Source organism: Symsagittifera roscoffensis, chromosome 4 (assembly GCF_963678635.1).
Source record: "Symsagittifera roscoffensis chromosome 4, txSymRosc1.1, whole genome shotgun sequence".
In the NCBI taxonomy this organism is placed as follows: Eukaryota; Metazoa; Xenacoelomorpha; order Acoela; family Convolutidae; genus Symsagittifera; species Symsagittifera roscoffensis.
Window position 1 is genome coordinate 69,258,369 of NC_087065.1, and position 18,665 is coordinate 69,277,033.

Below are 18,665 nucleotides of genomic sequence, written 5' to 3' on the forward strand. Positions count from 1 at the left end.
GATCAATAGGTAAAGTTTTTATTCAGCTGAAAATATAAAAACTAAATTCCCCCTTTGAAACTTGAAATCGTTCACGTTTTTTTGCGCCATTTCCACATTTGTATCACTTTTAGCAGTAGTTATTAGATACTTTTAAGACTTTTCCTGGAAAAAAAAACAAAAAAATATCAACAAGACCTATATAAGGGTCTTCACTACGTTCATTACTCTTAAAAACAAATGATATGCTTTTAAATTGCGATACATAGTTCCATTATGAGCGCTATTATAAGTGCGGTAGGAAAACGTCAGCGTTTTTTTATCGAGAACAACAGACGGTCACCAACCTGATATGGTCGCTTGGAACAATGGAACTTGACATACGGGTAACACCTAGTTCTCAGAACATGATAATTCACGCCGTTGTTCTTCTTTTCATTTTCTACAATGAAATTGTAATGAGACAGAGGAAAATGATCGTCAATAATGTCACTCTGTAGAATAAAAAAGGCAGTCCAAGGCGGGTAGTTGTGAAGAGATAGATATAGACATAGAAGCTCTGAAGATTTAACTTTCGACACTGAATTCAGTCGCATAAACCTAGATACAATTTTGAGCATTCTCAATACTTAACATTCATAAACTGAAACCACGCAATAGCTATAGCTTGAAAAAAAAACGTAAGTTCAATTTGGCCCTCAATTAAATTTCACTCTAAGGCCAAAAAATTTAGCTGAAACAGAAAAGAGCGTTTGACAGCATGAGAATGTCAAAATCTAACCAACTTCAAATATAATTGAGGGACTATACTGGAAGCCAAATAAAACTTACAAAAATATACTTCCAGAGAAAAAAATATTACAGTTTCACAAAAGAGCCACACAGGGAAAAGCATTCAGACTTTTGGCAGTTCCACATGACGAAGAATCATCAGCTGACAACTGTTTCACAAAAAGGTCGATCGTGGCTTTCATTTTATCAGAATACTCTTTGTGCTTCTCATATCTATTTAGGATTTCCTCCGTTGTCAAATTACTCAGATGCTCATGTGTCTGGCTTTGTGACTGTTGTTGCTGTTGAGGTGTACAGAACTTGTCCATGACCTTGAGCTGATTGGACCAATCAATGGACAGTTGAAGATTCATCTCGATCTGGTCCAATACTGACTGAAACAATCAGAAGTATTCAAGAAGCACTGAAGCAGTATTGCATAAAATGCAGATGAGACGACTCAGAATGTTACCATAGCTTTTTCTTCAGTGTTTTTTATCATATTATACTTCTGTATTAACTATGAATTTTTATTTCTTCAATGAAACTAAGATTAGCAGGAATTAGCAGGATTTACTCGTGGAGAAGTATTTACCATAAGTTCTGTTCAATGATACAAAGAAACGAAGCTGCACCTCGCAAACACAGGGAAAGAAAACACAAAAATACAACAAGGATAACCGGTTGCTGTGCAAGTATCACAGAATGTTCCGACCATATTCATAAAAACTACAAATAAAAAGTTCAACTTTTTAATTTCTTCAAATTAGTTTCGTTTTTTTTTTGTACCTGGTGTGATGAGAAAACTCTGAACACGAGTAAAAAGTAAGTAAACATGCCAAGCAAGACATTTGACACTCACTGTCAAGCAAGACATTTGAAATTCAACCTAGCAACTGAACAAAATTTACGAAACGGAAACAAGGCCGACAATCTTTAAGCAGACACCAGTTAAGCCGAAAAAAAAAAACAGTCAATTTGTCAAAAAAAAATTCAAGTTTCAAGCCCCCCTGAAACTACTCTATATTAACTAGTACCCATCCAGTAGCTACAATTGAATTTTCATAAAATAGAGCATGTCAGCTGCATATAGCAGCATCATAAGCGATTCAACTGATTTTGTTAAACTAGTTGTTAACACAAAACTACAGTCTGAATTGATAACGTAAGAAGATCTTGATGTCCCACATCATCTGATTATTTTGACCACACAAAATTGGGACCCTGTAAGCTATTCCTCCACTATTGGACAGAGGCGAAGCTGCGCTTCGCAAACACTAGCCAGAATACGACCAAAAGCACTCTATAAAGTGCAGAAGAAAAAATTAGAAATAAGCCTCGAATTAGTACAAATTCGGCTACGCCTGGGATTTGAACCTTCGACCGAGAGATTATGAGTCTCACACACTAACCACTCAGCCACGGATGCCTAATTAATAATAAACATAGCCAATCGAATACTGGAAAATAGTAATGAATGCAAGTAAACAAAAAAACACTGAATTTCTTGAAAAAATCTCAACTTTAGAATTTCAAAGAAAAAAATAGATGCCCTTTAAGCTCTTTGAATTTCTAGAACAATTTATGATTGGCGCTTTATTGATAACATGAACCCAGATAGAGAAAACAAGATCAATAGGTAAAGTTTTTTTTCCGCTGGAAATCTAAAATTAAATTCCTCTTTCGAAGCTAGAAATCGTTCACGTTTTGCGCGCCATTTTGATAGTAGATCAATAGGTAAAACGTTTTGCGCGCCATAGATCAATAGGTAATTTTTTTTTCCGCTGGAAATCTTAAAATTAAATTCCTCTTTCGAAACTAGAAATCGTTCACGTTTTGCGCGCCATTTCGACGTTCGTATTTGGAGAGTGCTATTTACAATTGAACTCAAAAAGTGCATTTATACATAAGTGCATTCATAAATGCATAAATATGTATGAATGTGCATCTGTAGTTTTGGAGACTTTGATGCACATTTTAAGACATTTTCCTAAAACAAAAAAAATCAGCTAGACCTATATAAGACTATTAAACACTTACCACAAACAAAACAGAGAACAGATGCTATGCAATTTCCAATGCAATCAGTGAAATTTCTATATAAGTGAACACTTTCAATGAAAACTTTTATTTGCGAGTTAGGTTAGAAAAAAAGAAGGTTCGTCTTAATACACTAACACGCGCAAGCTCGCCAGTGTGAATAGGAGAAAACATTTTAAGCGGGAACAAATTCGGGCTCTTTTCCAGATCTCACCCCCTTGGCTTTTTCCTGAAATTAGTTTCATGAAAGTCTCTTTAAAATGACTTTTCATGTTATAAACTGCATCAAAACATTTCTTACATGCAAACTGCCGTGTGAACAATTTATGACCAATTTTATTTAGATATTTTACGAGGGGGTGGGAAACTGGAAAACAGCCCAAATTCGTATACTCTTATTAAACCTTTACCGCTGGTTTACTTCGATAATGGGGTACGAATTCTTTGCTAGCTACCGTAGCATAGGGATAAGGATGACAAAAAATATCCCGAAATTGACTTACCGTGCATTCTTAGGGGAGGGATATTAACAAGTTCGCGAAAAAGACTCACCATGCATTCCTCAACCGACTGACCGAATGCAATATTACTGTTTTCATTCGAACTCGAGTCTTTATCACCCCCACTCGCACTACCAGCAGTCGTCACATCAGTGGCCCCGTTGTCCCGCCCTCCTTGACTGTTCACTGCCGTGATGCAAGTCGAAAACACCTGAGAAAAAAGTAAACGTCTGAGAGAAAAAAAACTTGACTACTATTTCTAGCAGTGTCCGATGACAAATGTCGAGTTGCGGAGCGTTTTTGACAAAATATTAAAATATTACTAATCAAGCATTCTAAAAAGTACCAATTTGAACCGGTTCAAAAAATTTCTAATAGTTCACGACTTTGATTCAAAATTTGTGTTTACAAAATTATTACATAAAAATGTTTAAAAAATGACGAGCAAAATGCTTTTTTATTTTATCAAATGGCGTTTGCTTCAAGTATCAATAAAAACCAAATCAAGTATCAAATCTTTTCGTAGAAGTAAGACTATTACTCTGCAATTCCAAATAAGAGGGGATCATAATACGAGAGTTCCAACTTAAAGATGATTCTTTGTGCGAAACAATGCAAAAAGTTCCAACCAGTGGCCCTTGTATAAGATTCGCATGTCCATTCGACGGATATAATTATACAAGTTTTTATCTTCTACAAAGGGGCCAAGCGGAGCTTCGCATCACTTGCAATACAACAAAAACATTTAAAAAAAAAACATTATCAGTTCCAAAAAAAAACGAAAAATGTTGGAAAAAAACTAGGTCTACTAAAATTTTGGTATGTCTCCATAAAATTTTAATCTAGGCAAACATGCCAAGCAAAACTTTTAATTTTAAAGAATTTTAAATTATCAACGGAACAAAATGACGAAACGGAAACAAAGCCGATAATTCTTGAGCAGACACCAGTTGAGCCGAAAAAAAATTTATTTTGTATAAAAAAGTTTCAAGTCGCCTTAAAATACAATGACTAACACTTGCAACTATAATGACCATAGCCAACTGACAGTTGGAAAAGAGAAATGAACGCAAAAAAGCTGACTTGTGTTTTGAAAAAAACTCAACCTTCGAATTTCGAAGAAAAAATAGATGGCCTTAAACCTCTTTGAATTTCTATAACAATTTATAATTAGCACTTTTTTGATAAAGCTAACCCAATTTGAGAAAACTGGATCATTGGGTAAAATTAGGACAATTTTTAAAACTTTTTCCTGAAAAAAAACCATAAAACAAATCATCGCGACCTATATAAGAGTCTGAATCACGTTCATCGAATTAGAAAAACTGTCATGGTCTCGATTTCGGACGCTTGATCATTCGCGACATAGCACCGCTCCTTACCACCATATTACTGGACGCACATTTTCCTGAAAATTACCTTCATCGATAAAGCAAGCTATCAAACGATTCGCTTAAACTAGATAACTAGAAAACAAACAGCGGGCGGCGGGGGGTGGGGGGTCAATAAAGCGGGTGTTTTGCCTTTTTTGGTAACAAATCAGTTGGCATGATGGAGACTCCTTTATGAAAGGATAGTAAACAGTACCTTGTGAAGAGACTCTTTCAAGTGCTTCTCAGAGAGTACCTTCAGTCTGCTTACAACATCAGTGGCTCGCATTTCTGCAGTGGCCGATGATGGATTCGAGGATGTGCTTGATTGATTTTGTTGATTGTTTCCAGAAGAAACTAGTTCGTTCAGTACGCGGTAATTCAACTATTCAGAGAATATTTAATCTTCAAATGGCAAAACTTCAAATGATTTTTTATGTAAAAAGTCGGGTAAACTCTATCAAGAATACACGAATTCATTAACATCAAAAATGAGCAATTATGTCACTATTGATTTATCACAATTAGAATGAACACAATTCTCTTACTTCGTTAGCTCCTACTTAGACGCCTTTTGTCTGAATTACCGGTACTAGCAGTACCACTGTTCTGCTGCGGTTGTTGTTGCTGCGAGTTTGGAATTTGGCTTTGAGGGGTAATTCTAACGGACGTGTTATGAAATTGAGAACTCGTTGAGATACTGCTCGGGACGTTTTGAATTCCACCTGTCTGGGGTTGCATCTGTGACATTGCGACTTGTGGCTGCGAGGGATTCTGCACATTTGGATCATAATATTGAGCCCCACTAACTCCCAAATTGATATTTTGGCCTTGAGGGATTTGACCCGGGTTCGCACCAGCAATCATGGCTCGGTTGCGCATCAATTGAGCCTGTTGCTTAGCATTCATCTCTATCTGCAATGTACATTTGACAAAATGAGTGTTGCAGGGCCTGAAACGCACATATATGCGGTTCCGCGGCCTTTCTCGGAAAATTTACAGAAAAAGCAAAAACAGACAAGGTTGCCTCCATTTTTTCGCTGTTTACAAATATGTATTTGTCAAAAAATCGTAAACTAACACAAAAATAAACCTGATGTCTTCAACATGAAGCTAAGAATTGATTGTGAAAGGTGAATGGATCCATGAATTGGTCGTCTAGCATATATTATTTTCCACCTATTTAGATGCAGCAATACCGATTCTAAGAAAACTATATATCGTTCTTTTTTTGGAAAAAGTAACATTTTCAGCCAAATAAAGCTTTTAAGGGAAAAAAAGTAGCCCACAGACAGTAGGAAAAAATTCAAGGAGCACAAGGAAACAGAAAAAAAACACAGACTTGTTTTTTGAAAAAAATTTCGAATGTTTAAAAAATATATGACCTTCAAGTTCTTTTTAACAAGAAAAATTATGATTGCTTTGGTGATAAAATACCCAAACTTAAGAAAACTTGATCAATATTTAGACTTTTTAAAATCAAATTTGGGAAAATTGAACTTTAAAAACCCTTATCAAAAATAGAAGTAGATCACGTTTTTCGTTAATTTTACACTTTTGGTGTTCTATAGTGCAGTTTGCCATCCTTTCAACTAAGGAAATGAACTGAACTTAAGAAATCAAAAATAAAATAGCAAAAAACGTATTTACCGAAAAAATCATCACGGCCTGATACGAGCCCTCACTACGTTCATAGACGTTCTAAGTAAATATACGGAGCGGAGAAGTCCACAATTTGCGATACAAAACAAGAAAGCCGCTAATTTAATAAATATCAAAAAGAAAAAACAAATACTTACCAATCCGTAACAAAGCCAAAATTACCTTAGGAGAAAACCTTCAAGTCGAAAAGAAATTAAACAAAACTTAAGTCCCCCTCTCACTCAAAAAACGCACATACATACATCACGCAAACAAAAACTTTATTCGCTCATCAAACGAAACACTATGAGTCCCAGAAAGCCGATAATAAAAAAGGGCGAATAACATTAAGCCGAAAAAAAAGAAAACAAAAACAGAACGCCGAAAAAAATTCAAAGATTTAAGACTCAAACACACACACACACACGCATACAAAAACTTTATTCGCTAATCAAACGAAACAATATGAGTCCACTAAGCCGATATAATAAAAGACGCATAATATTAAGCCGAAATAAAAGGAAAACAAAAACAAAACACCGAAAAAAAAATCCGAAAGATTTAAGTCAAAAAAATATAAAGTTCCGCTCAAACACAGACGCACACAAAAAAAACGTTTCGCTAAGTTCCGCTCAAACACAGACGCACACAAAAAAAACGTTTCACTAAGCCGATATAGTACATACCGATATAATATAAGCTGAAACCTATTAAGCCGAAAAAAGGAGCAAGAAAAACAACAAACAATTTTAAAAATTTCAACAAGCCGAGTTGGTAAAATTACAACCAAGATAAAAAAAGAAATAGCTATTTTTTTCATGAAGTTCGAAATTCTTAAATCTTAAAATACTTTCAGTATTGAAAACAAAAACTTTTCAATGTATTTTTTTCCACTTTCAGCATGCTAGATTATTACAGTGGTGCGTTTGCTCCTTCAAGTGTAGAAATTGATCTCATTTATTCATTTAATTTTCAAATTGTCATATTTCCAGCTCTTTTGCTATGCTGATTTTACCTTGGTGCATTGTAGCATCATCTAGAAATGTCGAAGTTAGCGTGGACTCCTGTTTTCTGATTTGAAGCAAGTTTCTAAAAAATTGAGGCGCACTCCAATATATATTGTTGTTCCGACTTTCGATACGAAAGTAACGGAATATTTGTGCTCGGGGTGGGTTTTTTTTTCTTCAGACAAATTTCGACTTTTTAACTAGCCATTTTTGACGGAATTTTTTTTATATCATTCAAAAGCTATTGTTGTCCTGAGCTCAAATTTGAAAAGAGATTTCACCTGTGATTATTTTTCGTAAAGTTATGGGGGTTTAAAGATTGCCATTTTGGTCAATTTTGGACAATTAACGCGCGATATATTTCGCGCTATTAACGCGTAAGCGGAGATTTAATCCGTCTTAAAATCGTTCCAAATTGGTTGAAAGAAGCTTATTTGCCATAATTGATTTGTTACAAGGAGCTAAATCTATCTTTCTGTACTTTATATGGCGTGTGGGGGGATGATTTTCATACAAAATTTCAAACTTAAGAAAAAAAAATTTTTCATTTTATTTTATTACATTCAATTTTTTGATGTTAATACTGCTCCATAAAACCTTAAAAGGCAGTCGGAACATTCAGGGCTTCGCCCTGATACGAGCAGTCTTGTTTTGTTTGCATTCTCATTTTCAGCTTTTATTGTGAACATTAACTGACGTTAATTCAAAGCAAAATTGACTTTAATTGTCTATGGGTCTTCAGTAAGCGCGCGTTGTGTTGCGCCTGTAGCCTCTTTCATTTCCATGTAATTAATTGTATTGATATTTATGATTATGTTGTAAATTTTTGCTTTACAAGCAAAATTTTTGCTTTACGTAAGTAAATTTTTGCTTTACCATTATATTGGATAAATAACTTTCTCCTTTCTTTCGATAATCATGCTACAATTTGTAAAGCCCACAAAAAATCATCAAAAATAGTTTCGAACACAGCTTGAATGAAATTTAAATATCTAAAACAAGACTGCTCGTATCAGGGCGAAGCCCTGAATGTTCCGACTGCCTTTGAACGTTTAAGGAGCAGTAATAACCTATAAAAATAAAAAGTAATAAAATAAAATGAAATTTTTTTCTTCTAAAATTTGAATTTTTTTTTACAAAAATCATCCCCCCACACGCCATATAAAGTACAAAAGGGTAGATTTCGCTCCTTGTAACAAATCAATTATGGCAAATAAGCTTCGTTCAGCCAATTTGGAACGATTTCTAAGACGGATTAAATCTCCGCTTACGCGTTAATAGCGCGAAATATATCGCGCGTTAATTGTCCCAAATTGGTCAAATTGGCAATCTTTAAACCCCCATCACTTTACGAAAAATGATCACAGGTGAAATATCTTTTCAAATTTAAGCTCAGGACAACAATACTTTTTGAATGATATAAAAAAATTCCGTCAAAAATGGCTAGTTAAAAAGTCGAAATTTGTCTGAAGAAAAAAAAACCCACCCGAGCACAAATATTCCGTTACTTTCGTATCGAAAGTCGGAACAATAAGCCTCTTTCTAGAATATTTGAATAAGGGTCTGAATTTGCCAGCTCGTTTGAATGCCTGTCTAAAATAAAAATTGACTTATTTTCTGATAGCCAAAATAGGCAGCTTTTACCATTAAAAACTTTACACCATAAACAATTTCCACCATATCTTTTTCAAGCAATCTTGAAAGTTTTAGCCCAGTTTAGGATATTTTTTTGAAAATTTGCTCCTTTCTAAAACTGCTTAAGTATATGAAAACTTAGTATTTACATTCTAGCTCGCAAATGAGTAACTTAGATATCTTTGGTATACTTAAAAGCTATCAATCTTGAACATCAAAAGAACTCATCATTTAATTAGCACAAACATGTCTGAAATAATTTTAAAATTTTATTCATTGTCATCATTGTTGTCTCCCGGCAGCCTGACTGTGAATCTGAGTCTGACATTACTGGCTAAGAGTAGTGACGTCACTACAAAGGGGAGGAGAACTCTGCATTTCCAGAGGTACCTGGACATTGCCATCACGTAAGAGTGAAAGAATGAGTTTCTCAAGGTCAACTGATACTTCATCTTCAATTTGCTCTAGTCAGACAAAAAATATATTTCCTTGTTTTTGGTTGCTAAGTCTTTTCAGGTCATAGCTCCAGTTTGACAGCACATTATACTCTGAAATTATAAGCAATTCAAACAATAGTTTTGATAAGTAATCGATTTTACTTCCCAAACATTTGATGGTTCAAAGTAGAAACATATTTTAGTTTAAAAATCTATCCATTAACATGGTGGCCAGGGTTGCATAAAAACCCGATTTGAATTTAAAAATCAAATGAATCGGATTTTGTTGATTTAAATTGATTCTTTTAATTTATATCCAATTTTTTAAAACTGCCGAGTATCTTATTCGCTTGCTATATTTCGCGCTATTAACGCGTAAGCGGAGATTTAATCCGTCTTAAAATCGTTCCAAATTGGTTGAAAGAAGCTTATTTGCCATAATTGATTTGTTACAAGGAGCTAAATCTATCTTTCTGTACTTTATATGGCGTGTGGGGGGATGATTTTCATACAAAATTTCAAACTTAAGAAAAAAAAATTTTTCATTTTATTTTATTACATTCAATTTTTTGATGTTAATACTGCTCCATAAAACCTTAAAAGGCAGTCGGAACATTCAGGGCTTCGCCCTGATACGAGCAGTCTTGTTTTGTTTGCATTCTCATTTTCAGCTTTTATTGTGAACATTAACTGACGTTAATTCAAAGCAAAATTGACTTTAATTGTCTATGGGTCTTCAGTAAGCGCGCGTTGTGTTGCGCCTGTAGCCTCTTTCATTTCCATGTAATTAATTGTATTGATATTTATGATTATGTTGTAAATTTTTGCTTTACAAGCAAAATTTTTGCTTTACGTAAGTAAATTTTTGCTTTACCATTATATTGGATAAATAACTTTCTCCTTTCTTTCGATAATCATGCTACAATTTGTAAAGCCCACAAAAAATCATCAAAAATAGTTTCGAACACAGCTTGAATGAAATTTAAATATCTAAAACAAGACTGCTCGTATCAGGGCGAAGCCCTGAATGTTCCGACTGCCTTTGAACGTTTAAGGAGCAGTAATAACCTATAAAAATAAAAAGTAATAAAATAAAATGAAATTTTTTTCTTCTAAAATTTGAATTTTTTTTTACAAAAATCATCCCCCCACACGCCATATAAAGTACAAAAGGGTAGATTTCGCTCCTTGTAACAAATCAATTATGGCAAATAAGCTTCGTTCAGCCAATTTGGAACGATTTCTAAGACGGATTAAATCTCCGCTTACGCGTTAATAGCGCGAAATATATCGCGCGTTAATTGTCCCAAATTGGTCAAATTGGCAATCTTTAAACCCCCATCACTTTACGAAAAATGATCACAGGTGAAATATCTTTTCAAATTTAAGCTCAGGACAACAATACTTTTTGAATGATATAAAAAAATTCCGTCAAAAATGGCTAGTTAAAAAGTCGAAATTTGTCTGAAGAAAAAAAAACCCACCCGAGCACAAATATTCCGTTACTTTCGTATCGAAAGTCGGAACAATAAGCCTCTTTCTAGAATATTTGAATAAGGGTCTGAATTTGCCAGCTCGTTTGAATGCCTGTCTAAAATAAAAATTGACTTATTTTCTGATAGCCAAAATAGGCAGCTTTTACCATTAAAAACTTTACACCATAAACAATTTCCACCATATCTTTTTCAAGCAATCTTGAAAGTTTTAGCCCAGTTTAGGATATTTTTTTGAAAATTTGCTCCTTTCTAAAACTGCTTAAGTATATGAAAACTTAGTATTTACATTCTAGCTCGCAAATGAGTAACTTAGATATCTTTGGTATACTTAAAAGCTATCAATCTTGAACATCAAAAGAACTCATCATTTAATTAGCACAAACATGTCTGAAATAATTTTAAAATTTTATTCATTGTCATCATTGTTGTCTCCCGGCAGCCTGACTGTGAATCTGAGTCTGACATTACTGGCTAAGAGTAGTGACGTCACTACAAAGGGGAGGAGAACTCTGCATTTCCAGAGGTACCTGGACATTGCCATCACGTAAGAGTGAAAGAATGAGTTTCTCAAGGTCAACTGATACTTCATCTTCAATTTGCTCTAGTCAGACAAAAAATATATTTCCTTGTTTTTGGTTGCTAAGTCTTTTCAGGTCATAGCTCCAGTTTGACAGCACATTATACTCTGAAATTATAAGCAATTCAAACAATAGTTTTGATAAGTAATCGATTTTACTTCCCAAACATTTGATGGTTCAAAGTAGAAACATATTTTAGTTTAAAAATCTATCCATTAACATGGTGGCCAGGGTTGCATAAAAACCCGATTTGAATTTAAAAATCAAATGAATCGGATTTTGTTGATTTAAATTGATTCTTTTAATTTATATCCAATTTTTTAAAACTGCCGAGTATCTTGGAAAAACCAAAAGAAGAGGTAGAAAATTTATTGAAATGAAGGGTATTATGGAAATTGTTGATCAACTTTCAGTTTTGATTAGAACCTTCAAAAATACCAGTTTTACGAAACTAGAGGGTAAAAGTTGGCGTATAATTGGCGAAAAAATGCCACTAGCTGCGAAAATTTGGACTTTACCACCTTTGATTAAAATCAAACAAAACCACTGATTAAAATAAAGATTTCAATCGGATTTAAATCAATGATTCAAATCAAGCAACCCTGGGACCGAATGATGGAAATTTATTTTCAGTTGTTTTCAGCCAATCAAAATTGAGTATTCAAAATCTCAAAGAAATCGCGAAAATCTCAAGGCAAGCGAATAAATTCAGGCCTTTTAAATTAATATTGACCGCTTAGAAAATCAGTAGATAAATAAATTTTCAATTATTGCGAAAACGAATTCGGATATTGGAAAAAAACCTGAAATCGATTTTCAAAAACTGAAACATTTAGGGACGAATTGTACAGCAAAACTTGCTGTGCTGCTATAAGTCATTTTCTGTAAAAGTTTTCCATCATTCGGCCCCTCCATGAGTAAACTACACTCCCATTAATATGCTATATTTAGTCTGGGTTTTAAGACTTTTACTGAAATATTTCATAAATGAATGTCCATTTCCATTTTTCCAATTTCCCAGATTGAACCGAGACTGCAACGCGATTATAATTAGCCATTATAATTAGTTTCAATTTACACGTTGGTTCTAATATTTTCAACTTCATGATAAATCAACATTTAACTCTCCCTCTGATAGTTTTGGTCAACTCTGCTAGGAGCATCACTCATCAAACAAGCTCCAGTTTTGCTGCTTTTCGGAAAAGCGATCACATCTCTGATCGAACTCTTGCCCAGTAAAACAGCGAAATATCGATCAAGTCCAATCGCTATTCCACCGTGTACAGGCGCGCCAAAAGAAAGCGCGTCAATCAAGTATTGAAAATTACTGCAATCAAGTTTCAGAATATCTTCCAGAACTAAACGTTGCACTTCCGAGTCACTGATTCTCATGGATCCCCCGGCTATTTCATTTCCATTTAAGACTAAATCGAAATGTTGACCTCTAACTTTTGCCGGGTCCGATCGCAAAAACCGAACATCATCTAGATGGGGTGCTGTAAATGGATGATGACTTGCGACCCATTTGTTAGGATCATCAGAATTTTGTTCAAACAATGGGAAATCTTCAACCCAGAGAAACTTGAAATCATTCGGATCACGTTGATAGATTTTAGAAACATCTGCCAGCTTTTCAATAAGCCTCACTCTTAGCCTTCCCAACATTGTGCATGCTAAATCTTTTGGGCCAACAGACAGCAGTATTATATCGCCATTTTCGCACTTCAGAAATTCATTTAACTGAGATACTAACGCGTCATCAGCATTTTGAAACGAATGATGATGCCAACGACCGTTTTCTCCGATACTTATTAGAGACACCATCCATCTGACTTCTTTTTCAACTGACTGAACAATTTTATTGATTGCTGACCGCGTCAATTTTTGTCCGTTTTTGATCAACATCCCATAACCAGGACATCCTATGCTTAGATTCTGGTCAAAGGCATTGCTTTTCAGACCCCTCAAGATATCCGTCGGCAATTCAGTGAGTTTAACTTCCGGGTATCTCAAATCAGGTTTATCGGTTCCATACTGACAAAAGACTTCATCGTATGACATTCGCTTGAATGGTATTATAGGCTTATCACCGCAAGACTTTTCAGGCCAGGTTTCAACTATTAATTTCTCAATTAAACCTTGTATGAATTCTTTGGATTCGAAACTTACTTCCAAGTCAAGTTGCGTGAATTCTAACTGACGGTCTGAAAATTGGCACTCATCACGATAACAACGAGCAAATTGAAAGTACCTGTCTACCATTCCGACCATGAGTAATTGTTTTAACTGCTGAGGGCTTTGTGTTAATGCATAGTAGTGTTCGGGTTGTTGAGACGGAACCAAGAACTCTTTCGCACCTCCTGGCGAGCTTCGAAACAATGTAGGCGTTTCGACTTCAGTGAAACTAGAGTCTTCGACTAAAATTCTTCTCATTTTATGAATAGTTGAAGACCTAAGACGTAACATTTGCTGCATTTCAGGTCTTCGTAAGTCAAGGTATCTATACTGCAGACGTATGTCCTCTCTCACTGATGACTGGGGCTTGTGTATGTTAAATGGCACTGGAGCGGCATAGTTGAAAAACAAGACTTCCGATACCGAAACTTCGAATGCGCCCGTTTTCATTTCAGAGTTCACATCTTGGAGCGGACGCTTTTTAATTTGTCCTCGTAAAGTTACAGCACTTTGAATTGTGAGCTTTGACCAGCAAAAATCATTAGAATGTGAACTTTTATTTTCGAGACCGGAATTTTCTTTTCGGAAAACAAATTGCAATTCTCCGGTGTGATCGGTTAGAACCAAAAACCCGAAGTCTGATTTGCCAACATTCCTGATGTATTTAACCCAGCCTGAGAAAACTTGGAAAGTATCCACATGATCGCCGGAAACTTGGTCGCAATTCAGGGTTCTATACACATCTACTTGTACATGCGGTGATTTGAAACTTAGCGCTTTTCTTTGAAGCTTCGGTGCTTTGTGGCACCATTTGCAAGCAATTGTTGGTTTTGCACAATAAAAATTCTGCTGATGCGATAAACTGACCAGAAATGAAGTCAATAAACGTTCATTTCTTAGGTACTTTGAAACTTTCGGGAAAACTGTAACCATATTTATGAGCATTGTTTCACATATCAAACCTGCAATTTAATAACTACTAAAAATATAAAGAAGCTTACTGGCTACTTTATTCATAGCAGACAAAATCTATTCAAAAACAAAGCAACGCACATTAAGGTGTGTAGCAAAAATATTTGACGCTTCAGCAGCATGGCATCTAGGTGACTTACAATAAATATATTTTAATTAAAGCTCGTACACAAAAACGTGCAGCCTTTGCGCTGAGCCAAGCATTACTTCATTTCTCTAACAATACGTTTATAAATAGCTTCCAAATTTTTACTCGCCGGGAATTTTTACTATTTTACAAAGATTACCAGCCGCGACTTTCTGATGAGCAAGCCTGCCCAGCGGATACGTGTTCCGCCTATCTATGGCCATAATAAAGGCAGCACTGGCAAAAGCGACAGGTTTTCGCAAAACGCCGGCGTAATTCACTTTTCAAAGCAGGCGCAACTTCTCAAAAAATCAAGTAGCTTGTCAAATAATTCCAAAAAAGCGACTCCAGTAGTACTGTTTCCAGTCATATCTCACCAACAGACAAGCGAAACAAATTCTAACGAGGAAGCATCGTCAATCAAAACTGAAGAGGTTAAACCTCTACCAGAAATTAAGCCTAAGCCAGAGGCTAAAAGGGATTCAAATGGTGGACAATCACTACACGAGCCTACGATCCAAGATGCCATTCGACGTCTCAGCCAATCATCAATTGAACCTTTGAAGTCAGGGTCAAACTCGCCTGTTCCGGAAGAGCAAGGGACAAAAGATGATCAGGAAAACTTTGATGTCATGATTTCATACAGTCATCAGGACATGGACTTAATGAGATACATCAGAGAGATTCTTAAATCTAAGGGGATGAAAGTATGGGTTGACGAAGAGGGCTTAGGAGCAGGAGTTGATTTTCTCAGCAAAATTGGAAAAGCAATCGTATATTCGACTTGCTTTTTACAGATATTGACGGAAGCTTCAGTCGTGTCCAAGTACTGCAAAGATGAGCTGAGTCTCGCATACATCTCAAACAAACCTATCAACGTTTTATGCAGTTCAAAACCTGATCATTTATTTTCACAGATGGATTTCGGCCAGAAGCTGACTCTGGCACCTTATAAGTCCAAGTTTGTGGAGATTACCGACTTGCGATTGAGAAAATCTCAAGTGGAGTATATGTGCGACCAAATCAAGACAAAAATAGCGAATTTGTCTTCAGACATGGCTAACGATCATATCTCTCAAGAGAAAACCAAAAATGACATGAGCGCTGAAGCATTTTGGAATTTATATTTGCCGTCAGTAGAAAAATGCAGCTGGTCGGAGTTTCTTCAACTGTTTCTAATGCACTATGGAACAGACTTTGAGTTCACAGTTCCAGCTAAAGACCAATCTTGGCTTTTGTCTATCTTCAAAGCCGAGCTCTGTGACGAAAAAAGTGAAGACCCGGACTTCGTGACACTTGAAGGCCTCAAAATGTTCTGCAAACCTTCCACATCTCAAATATCACACTTTGTATGGGAAAGTATTCAGAAATACGCCCGCGAACAATTGGCGATTAAAGGAGTATTCGCTATTGATTCAACGGTCAGGCTTGACGCAATTGAAAACCTGAGCAAATTCAAAAGTACAGCTGTTCAAGAAGCTTTGCTGGATTTGCTTAAAGATCCCGATGCAAATGTTCGCAGCATCGCAGCTCTGTCACTAGCCAAAGTTAACTTGGGGTACAAAGGACAAGGATTGTCTCCAACAGCGCGAGTCGCCAAACTGTTAAAAGACAAGGATCGATTAGTCAGGGAGTCAGCGTGTGTTGCCCTAGGACGAATGAAAGCAGAGGATCAAACCAATAAACTAATCACAGTCTGGCGCAATGATGTTATTTCTGTAGTTCGTGATGCAGCCTACTTAGCATTGGAGTTAATCGGTGGCGATGAAGCAACGAGGGCTATTTATGTCACAAAAGTGTTATCTGATGAGATCAAGGAATTGACAAAATAATATGATTACTATTGAAAACTCTATTGTAAAATAAATTTTATATACAACTGGTGGTTTCCGTCCAGGTTGCACAGAATGTACATTAACTAGATTACATCTTGGATTATTTTTCACGAATTGAAATGATATTCAACTTTTTTACTGAACGCTTAAAGTTTCGCAACTGCACAATGCAAATGCAAACCTAATCCAAAAAATTTTAAAATTTACTTTAAAGAACAGCGTACGCAAGTTGCGGGAATACTCCATAAATGAAAGATTACTTTTTTTTATAAAAATTTAAATTTTTTATAGTAGTCCCTAGTAAAATATCACAATTTCAATTTGTCGCGTGTAACCGCTGCGGCCAATCGTAATACTGTCAAGTACGAAGCTTTAGTTAATGATGGCTAACTTTTTTCAACCGCTAACTTTTCAGGCTCAGGGTGCATCTGGCCTTCGCACTGAGATTTTTTTTGGCAACTGAGTAACAACTTGAAGGTTGAATGATTGTCTCGCGAGTCTCGCCTTATTGTAAGACAAAAGACAAGTGATACACTAGTGGACAAAACTATCAATTATTGGTTTCCTTCACTCATTGTGCCAGTGGGTCATATCCTGAAGTTATATCTGGATTTGGAAACGTTATTTTTGAAATGTAACATTCGCCAGGAAGTACATATCGACGGAAAACAAAGCTAAGCTATAAAACGACTGGCTAGCGTCTAAACAAAGCTATACATGCTTTTCTACATGCCAAAGCCAGTTCTTTTGGTGGTTTTCCTAACATCGGGTCGACAAAAACGTTACTGCTTTCCGGCTTCGACCAGAACGCTCAAATCAACTTAATTACATGCAAAAATATTGAGCTCCTGGCTGAGTCTCAGTATCCCCAGACCACGAGGTCACTCCTAAAAACAGGGCTACTACTTATATATTATGTTACTATTGTTTTTGTTCAGTAGATAAAAATCATCATATCCATCGAAGATGGATCAACCCTTTTCACCAACTCCTAGCTTCTCATTATCTGAAAACGAATCGGGATATTAATCAAATTCAATTCAGGGCATGAACAGGAAGCTAAAAGTTTGTATAAAACAGTTTGAGTCTTGGGCCCCGAGAATAATCCGGATTCGGGAATCCGGGGAAATAGCACTCCTATTTCTTTCCGGAAGGCTGGACACGTCGTCCCAACACCCTTCCTCGTTCGTCTGAATTGCTCGGTAACGATTGTAGCGACACAATCAGTACAACTCAGAGCGGTTTCTGACAAATTCCAGTTATAACTTCTATCTGTCGTTATTTTCTCGTAGTTGTTTTCACTGCAACTATTGTTGTTCTGTTTTCTTCTATTTTCTTGTTTAAAATGGCGGTTTTAGCTTTTCTCAGAAATGTGACGTCACAATTCGATTTTACCTTCCCGATGTCTAATCGTTTAAATAACGTCACTAATCTGTTATAATCATTAATCTTCCAGGTCAGATGTTCTTTTCTGGTCGATTAAAATTCTAATACGAAATTGCATTTTCGTACATTCTGGTCGAATGTCACAAAAAAACCGAATAATAACAGCAGAGAAAATGACAAAAAAATGCTATTGAATCAAACTGCTATTCGCAATTTGTTCAATAATAATCAATTCGAGTAGAGCTGTCTTGATCCTGATAGAGAACGCCAAGAACTATTGCCAGAGTCTTATTGCTGGAACAAGGAGAACCTTGACTAGACAGGTGAGCCAGTGAAACGACCCAATGGTCCAGACGATAAAACTACTTGAGCTTAACTTCCAGTTGTTTCCTCAAGCTTCTAGAGTTACTTTAAATTTATTATTTATTTGGTTCTAGAGTCGTGTTACTATGTAATACCTGATTTTAATTTTTTTATGTGTTGTAAAATTCTCCCGTAAGTACGTATCGATGGAAAATAAAGCTAGGTTCTAAGCGATTGGTTAGGTTCTAAACACAGCTCTACAGTTTTTTCACCGTCTCTGCCAAAGCTAGTTCTTTTGGTGGTTTTTCTAACATCGGGTCGACAAAAAAAAAGTTACTGTTTTCGATTTCGATCAGAGCGCTCTGATTAATTTAATTATATGCAAAAATAGTGAGCTCATGGCTGGGTCTCAG

General features: G+C 35.8%; 4 protein-coding genes across 5 annotated transcripts in view; 2 read left to right on the forward strand and 2 right to left on the reverse strand.

Annotated features, from left to right (window-relative positions):
- The window catches only part of LOC134845118 (ectonucleoside triphosphate diphosphohydrolase 6-like), a 344,283-nt gene that overhangs the window by 10,376 nt on the left and 315,242 nt on the right, over nucleotides 1-18,665 (forward strand). The gene's annotated exons all lie outside the window — the stretch shown is intronic.
- LOC134845203 (uncharacterized) lies at nucleotides 657-5,571 on the reverse strand. 2 transcript variants are annotated; one of them, XM_063862101.1, is made up of 4 exons: nucleotides 5,263-5,571; nucleotides 4,878-5,017; nucleotides 3,343-3,501; nucleotides 657-1,145 (listed from the first exon to the last, which is right to left on the reverse strand). In XM_063862101.1, the coding sequence occupies exons 1-4, from the start codon at nucleotides 5,567-5,569 to the stop codon at nucleotides 846-848; spliced, it is 906 nt and encodes a 301-aa protein (XP_063718171.1). In that variant the 5' UTR covers nucleotides 5,570-5,571; the 3' UTR covers nucleotides 657-845. The 2 variants fall into 2 exon arrangements, with proteins under 2 accessions (XP_063718171.1, XP_063718170.1); XM_063862100.1 differs by having other exon boundaries at nucleotides 659-1,145; nucleotides 5,248-5,571.
- LOC134844016 (aspartate--tRNA ligase, mitochondrial-like) lies at nucleotides 12,512-14,627 on the reverse strand. The gene has a single exon (XM_063860467.1). The coding sequence runs from the start codon at nucleotides 14,572-14,574 to the stop codon at nucleotides 12,574-12,576; it is 2,001 nt and encodes a 666-aa protein (XP_063716537.1). The 5' UTR covers nucleotides 14,575-14,627; the 3' UTR covers nucleotides 12,512-12,573.
- Nucleotides 14,684-16,797, forward strand: LOC134844017 (uncharacterized). Its single transcript, XM_063860468.1, has one exon. The coding sequence runs from the start codon at nucleotides 14,905-14,907 to the stop codon at nucleotides 16,558-16,560; it is 1,656 nt and encodes a 551-aa protein (XP_063716538.1). The 5' UTR covers nucleotides 14,684-14,904; the 3' UTR covers nucleotides 16,561-16,797.

Bases quoted from the DNA above. Each gene is read 5' to 3' on its own strand.
- LOC134845203 (XM_063862100.1), bottom strand. From the start codon at position 5,569: ATGAATGCTAAGCAACAGGCTCAATTGATGCGCAACCGAGCCATGATT. The intron at 5,018-5,247 runs GTAATTCAGACA...TGAACGAACTAG, and splicing joins CAGTGGTACTGCTAGTACCG to TTTCTTCTGGAAACAATCAA. The intron at 1,146-3,342 runs GTGAGTCTTTTT...TGATTGTTTCAG, and splicing joins AGTCGGTTGAGGAATGCATG to TCAGTATTGGACCAGATCGA.
- LOC134844016 (XM_063860467.1), bottom strand. From the start codon at position 14,574: ATGCTCATAAATATGGTTACAGTTTTCCCGAAAGTTTCAAAGTACCTA.
- LOC134844017 (XM_063860468.1), top strand. From the start codon at position 14,905: ATGAGCAAGCCTGCCCAGCGGATACGTGTTCCGCCTATCTATGGCCAT.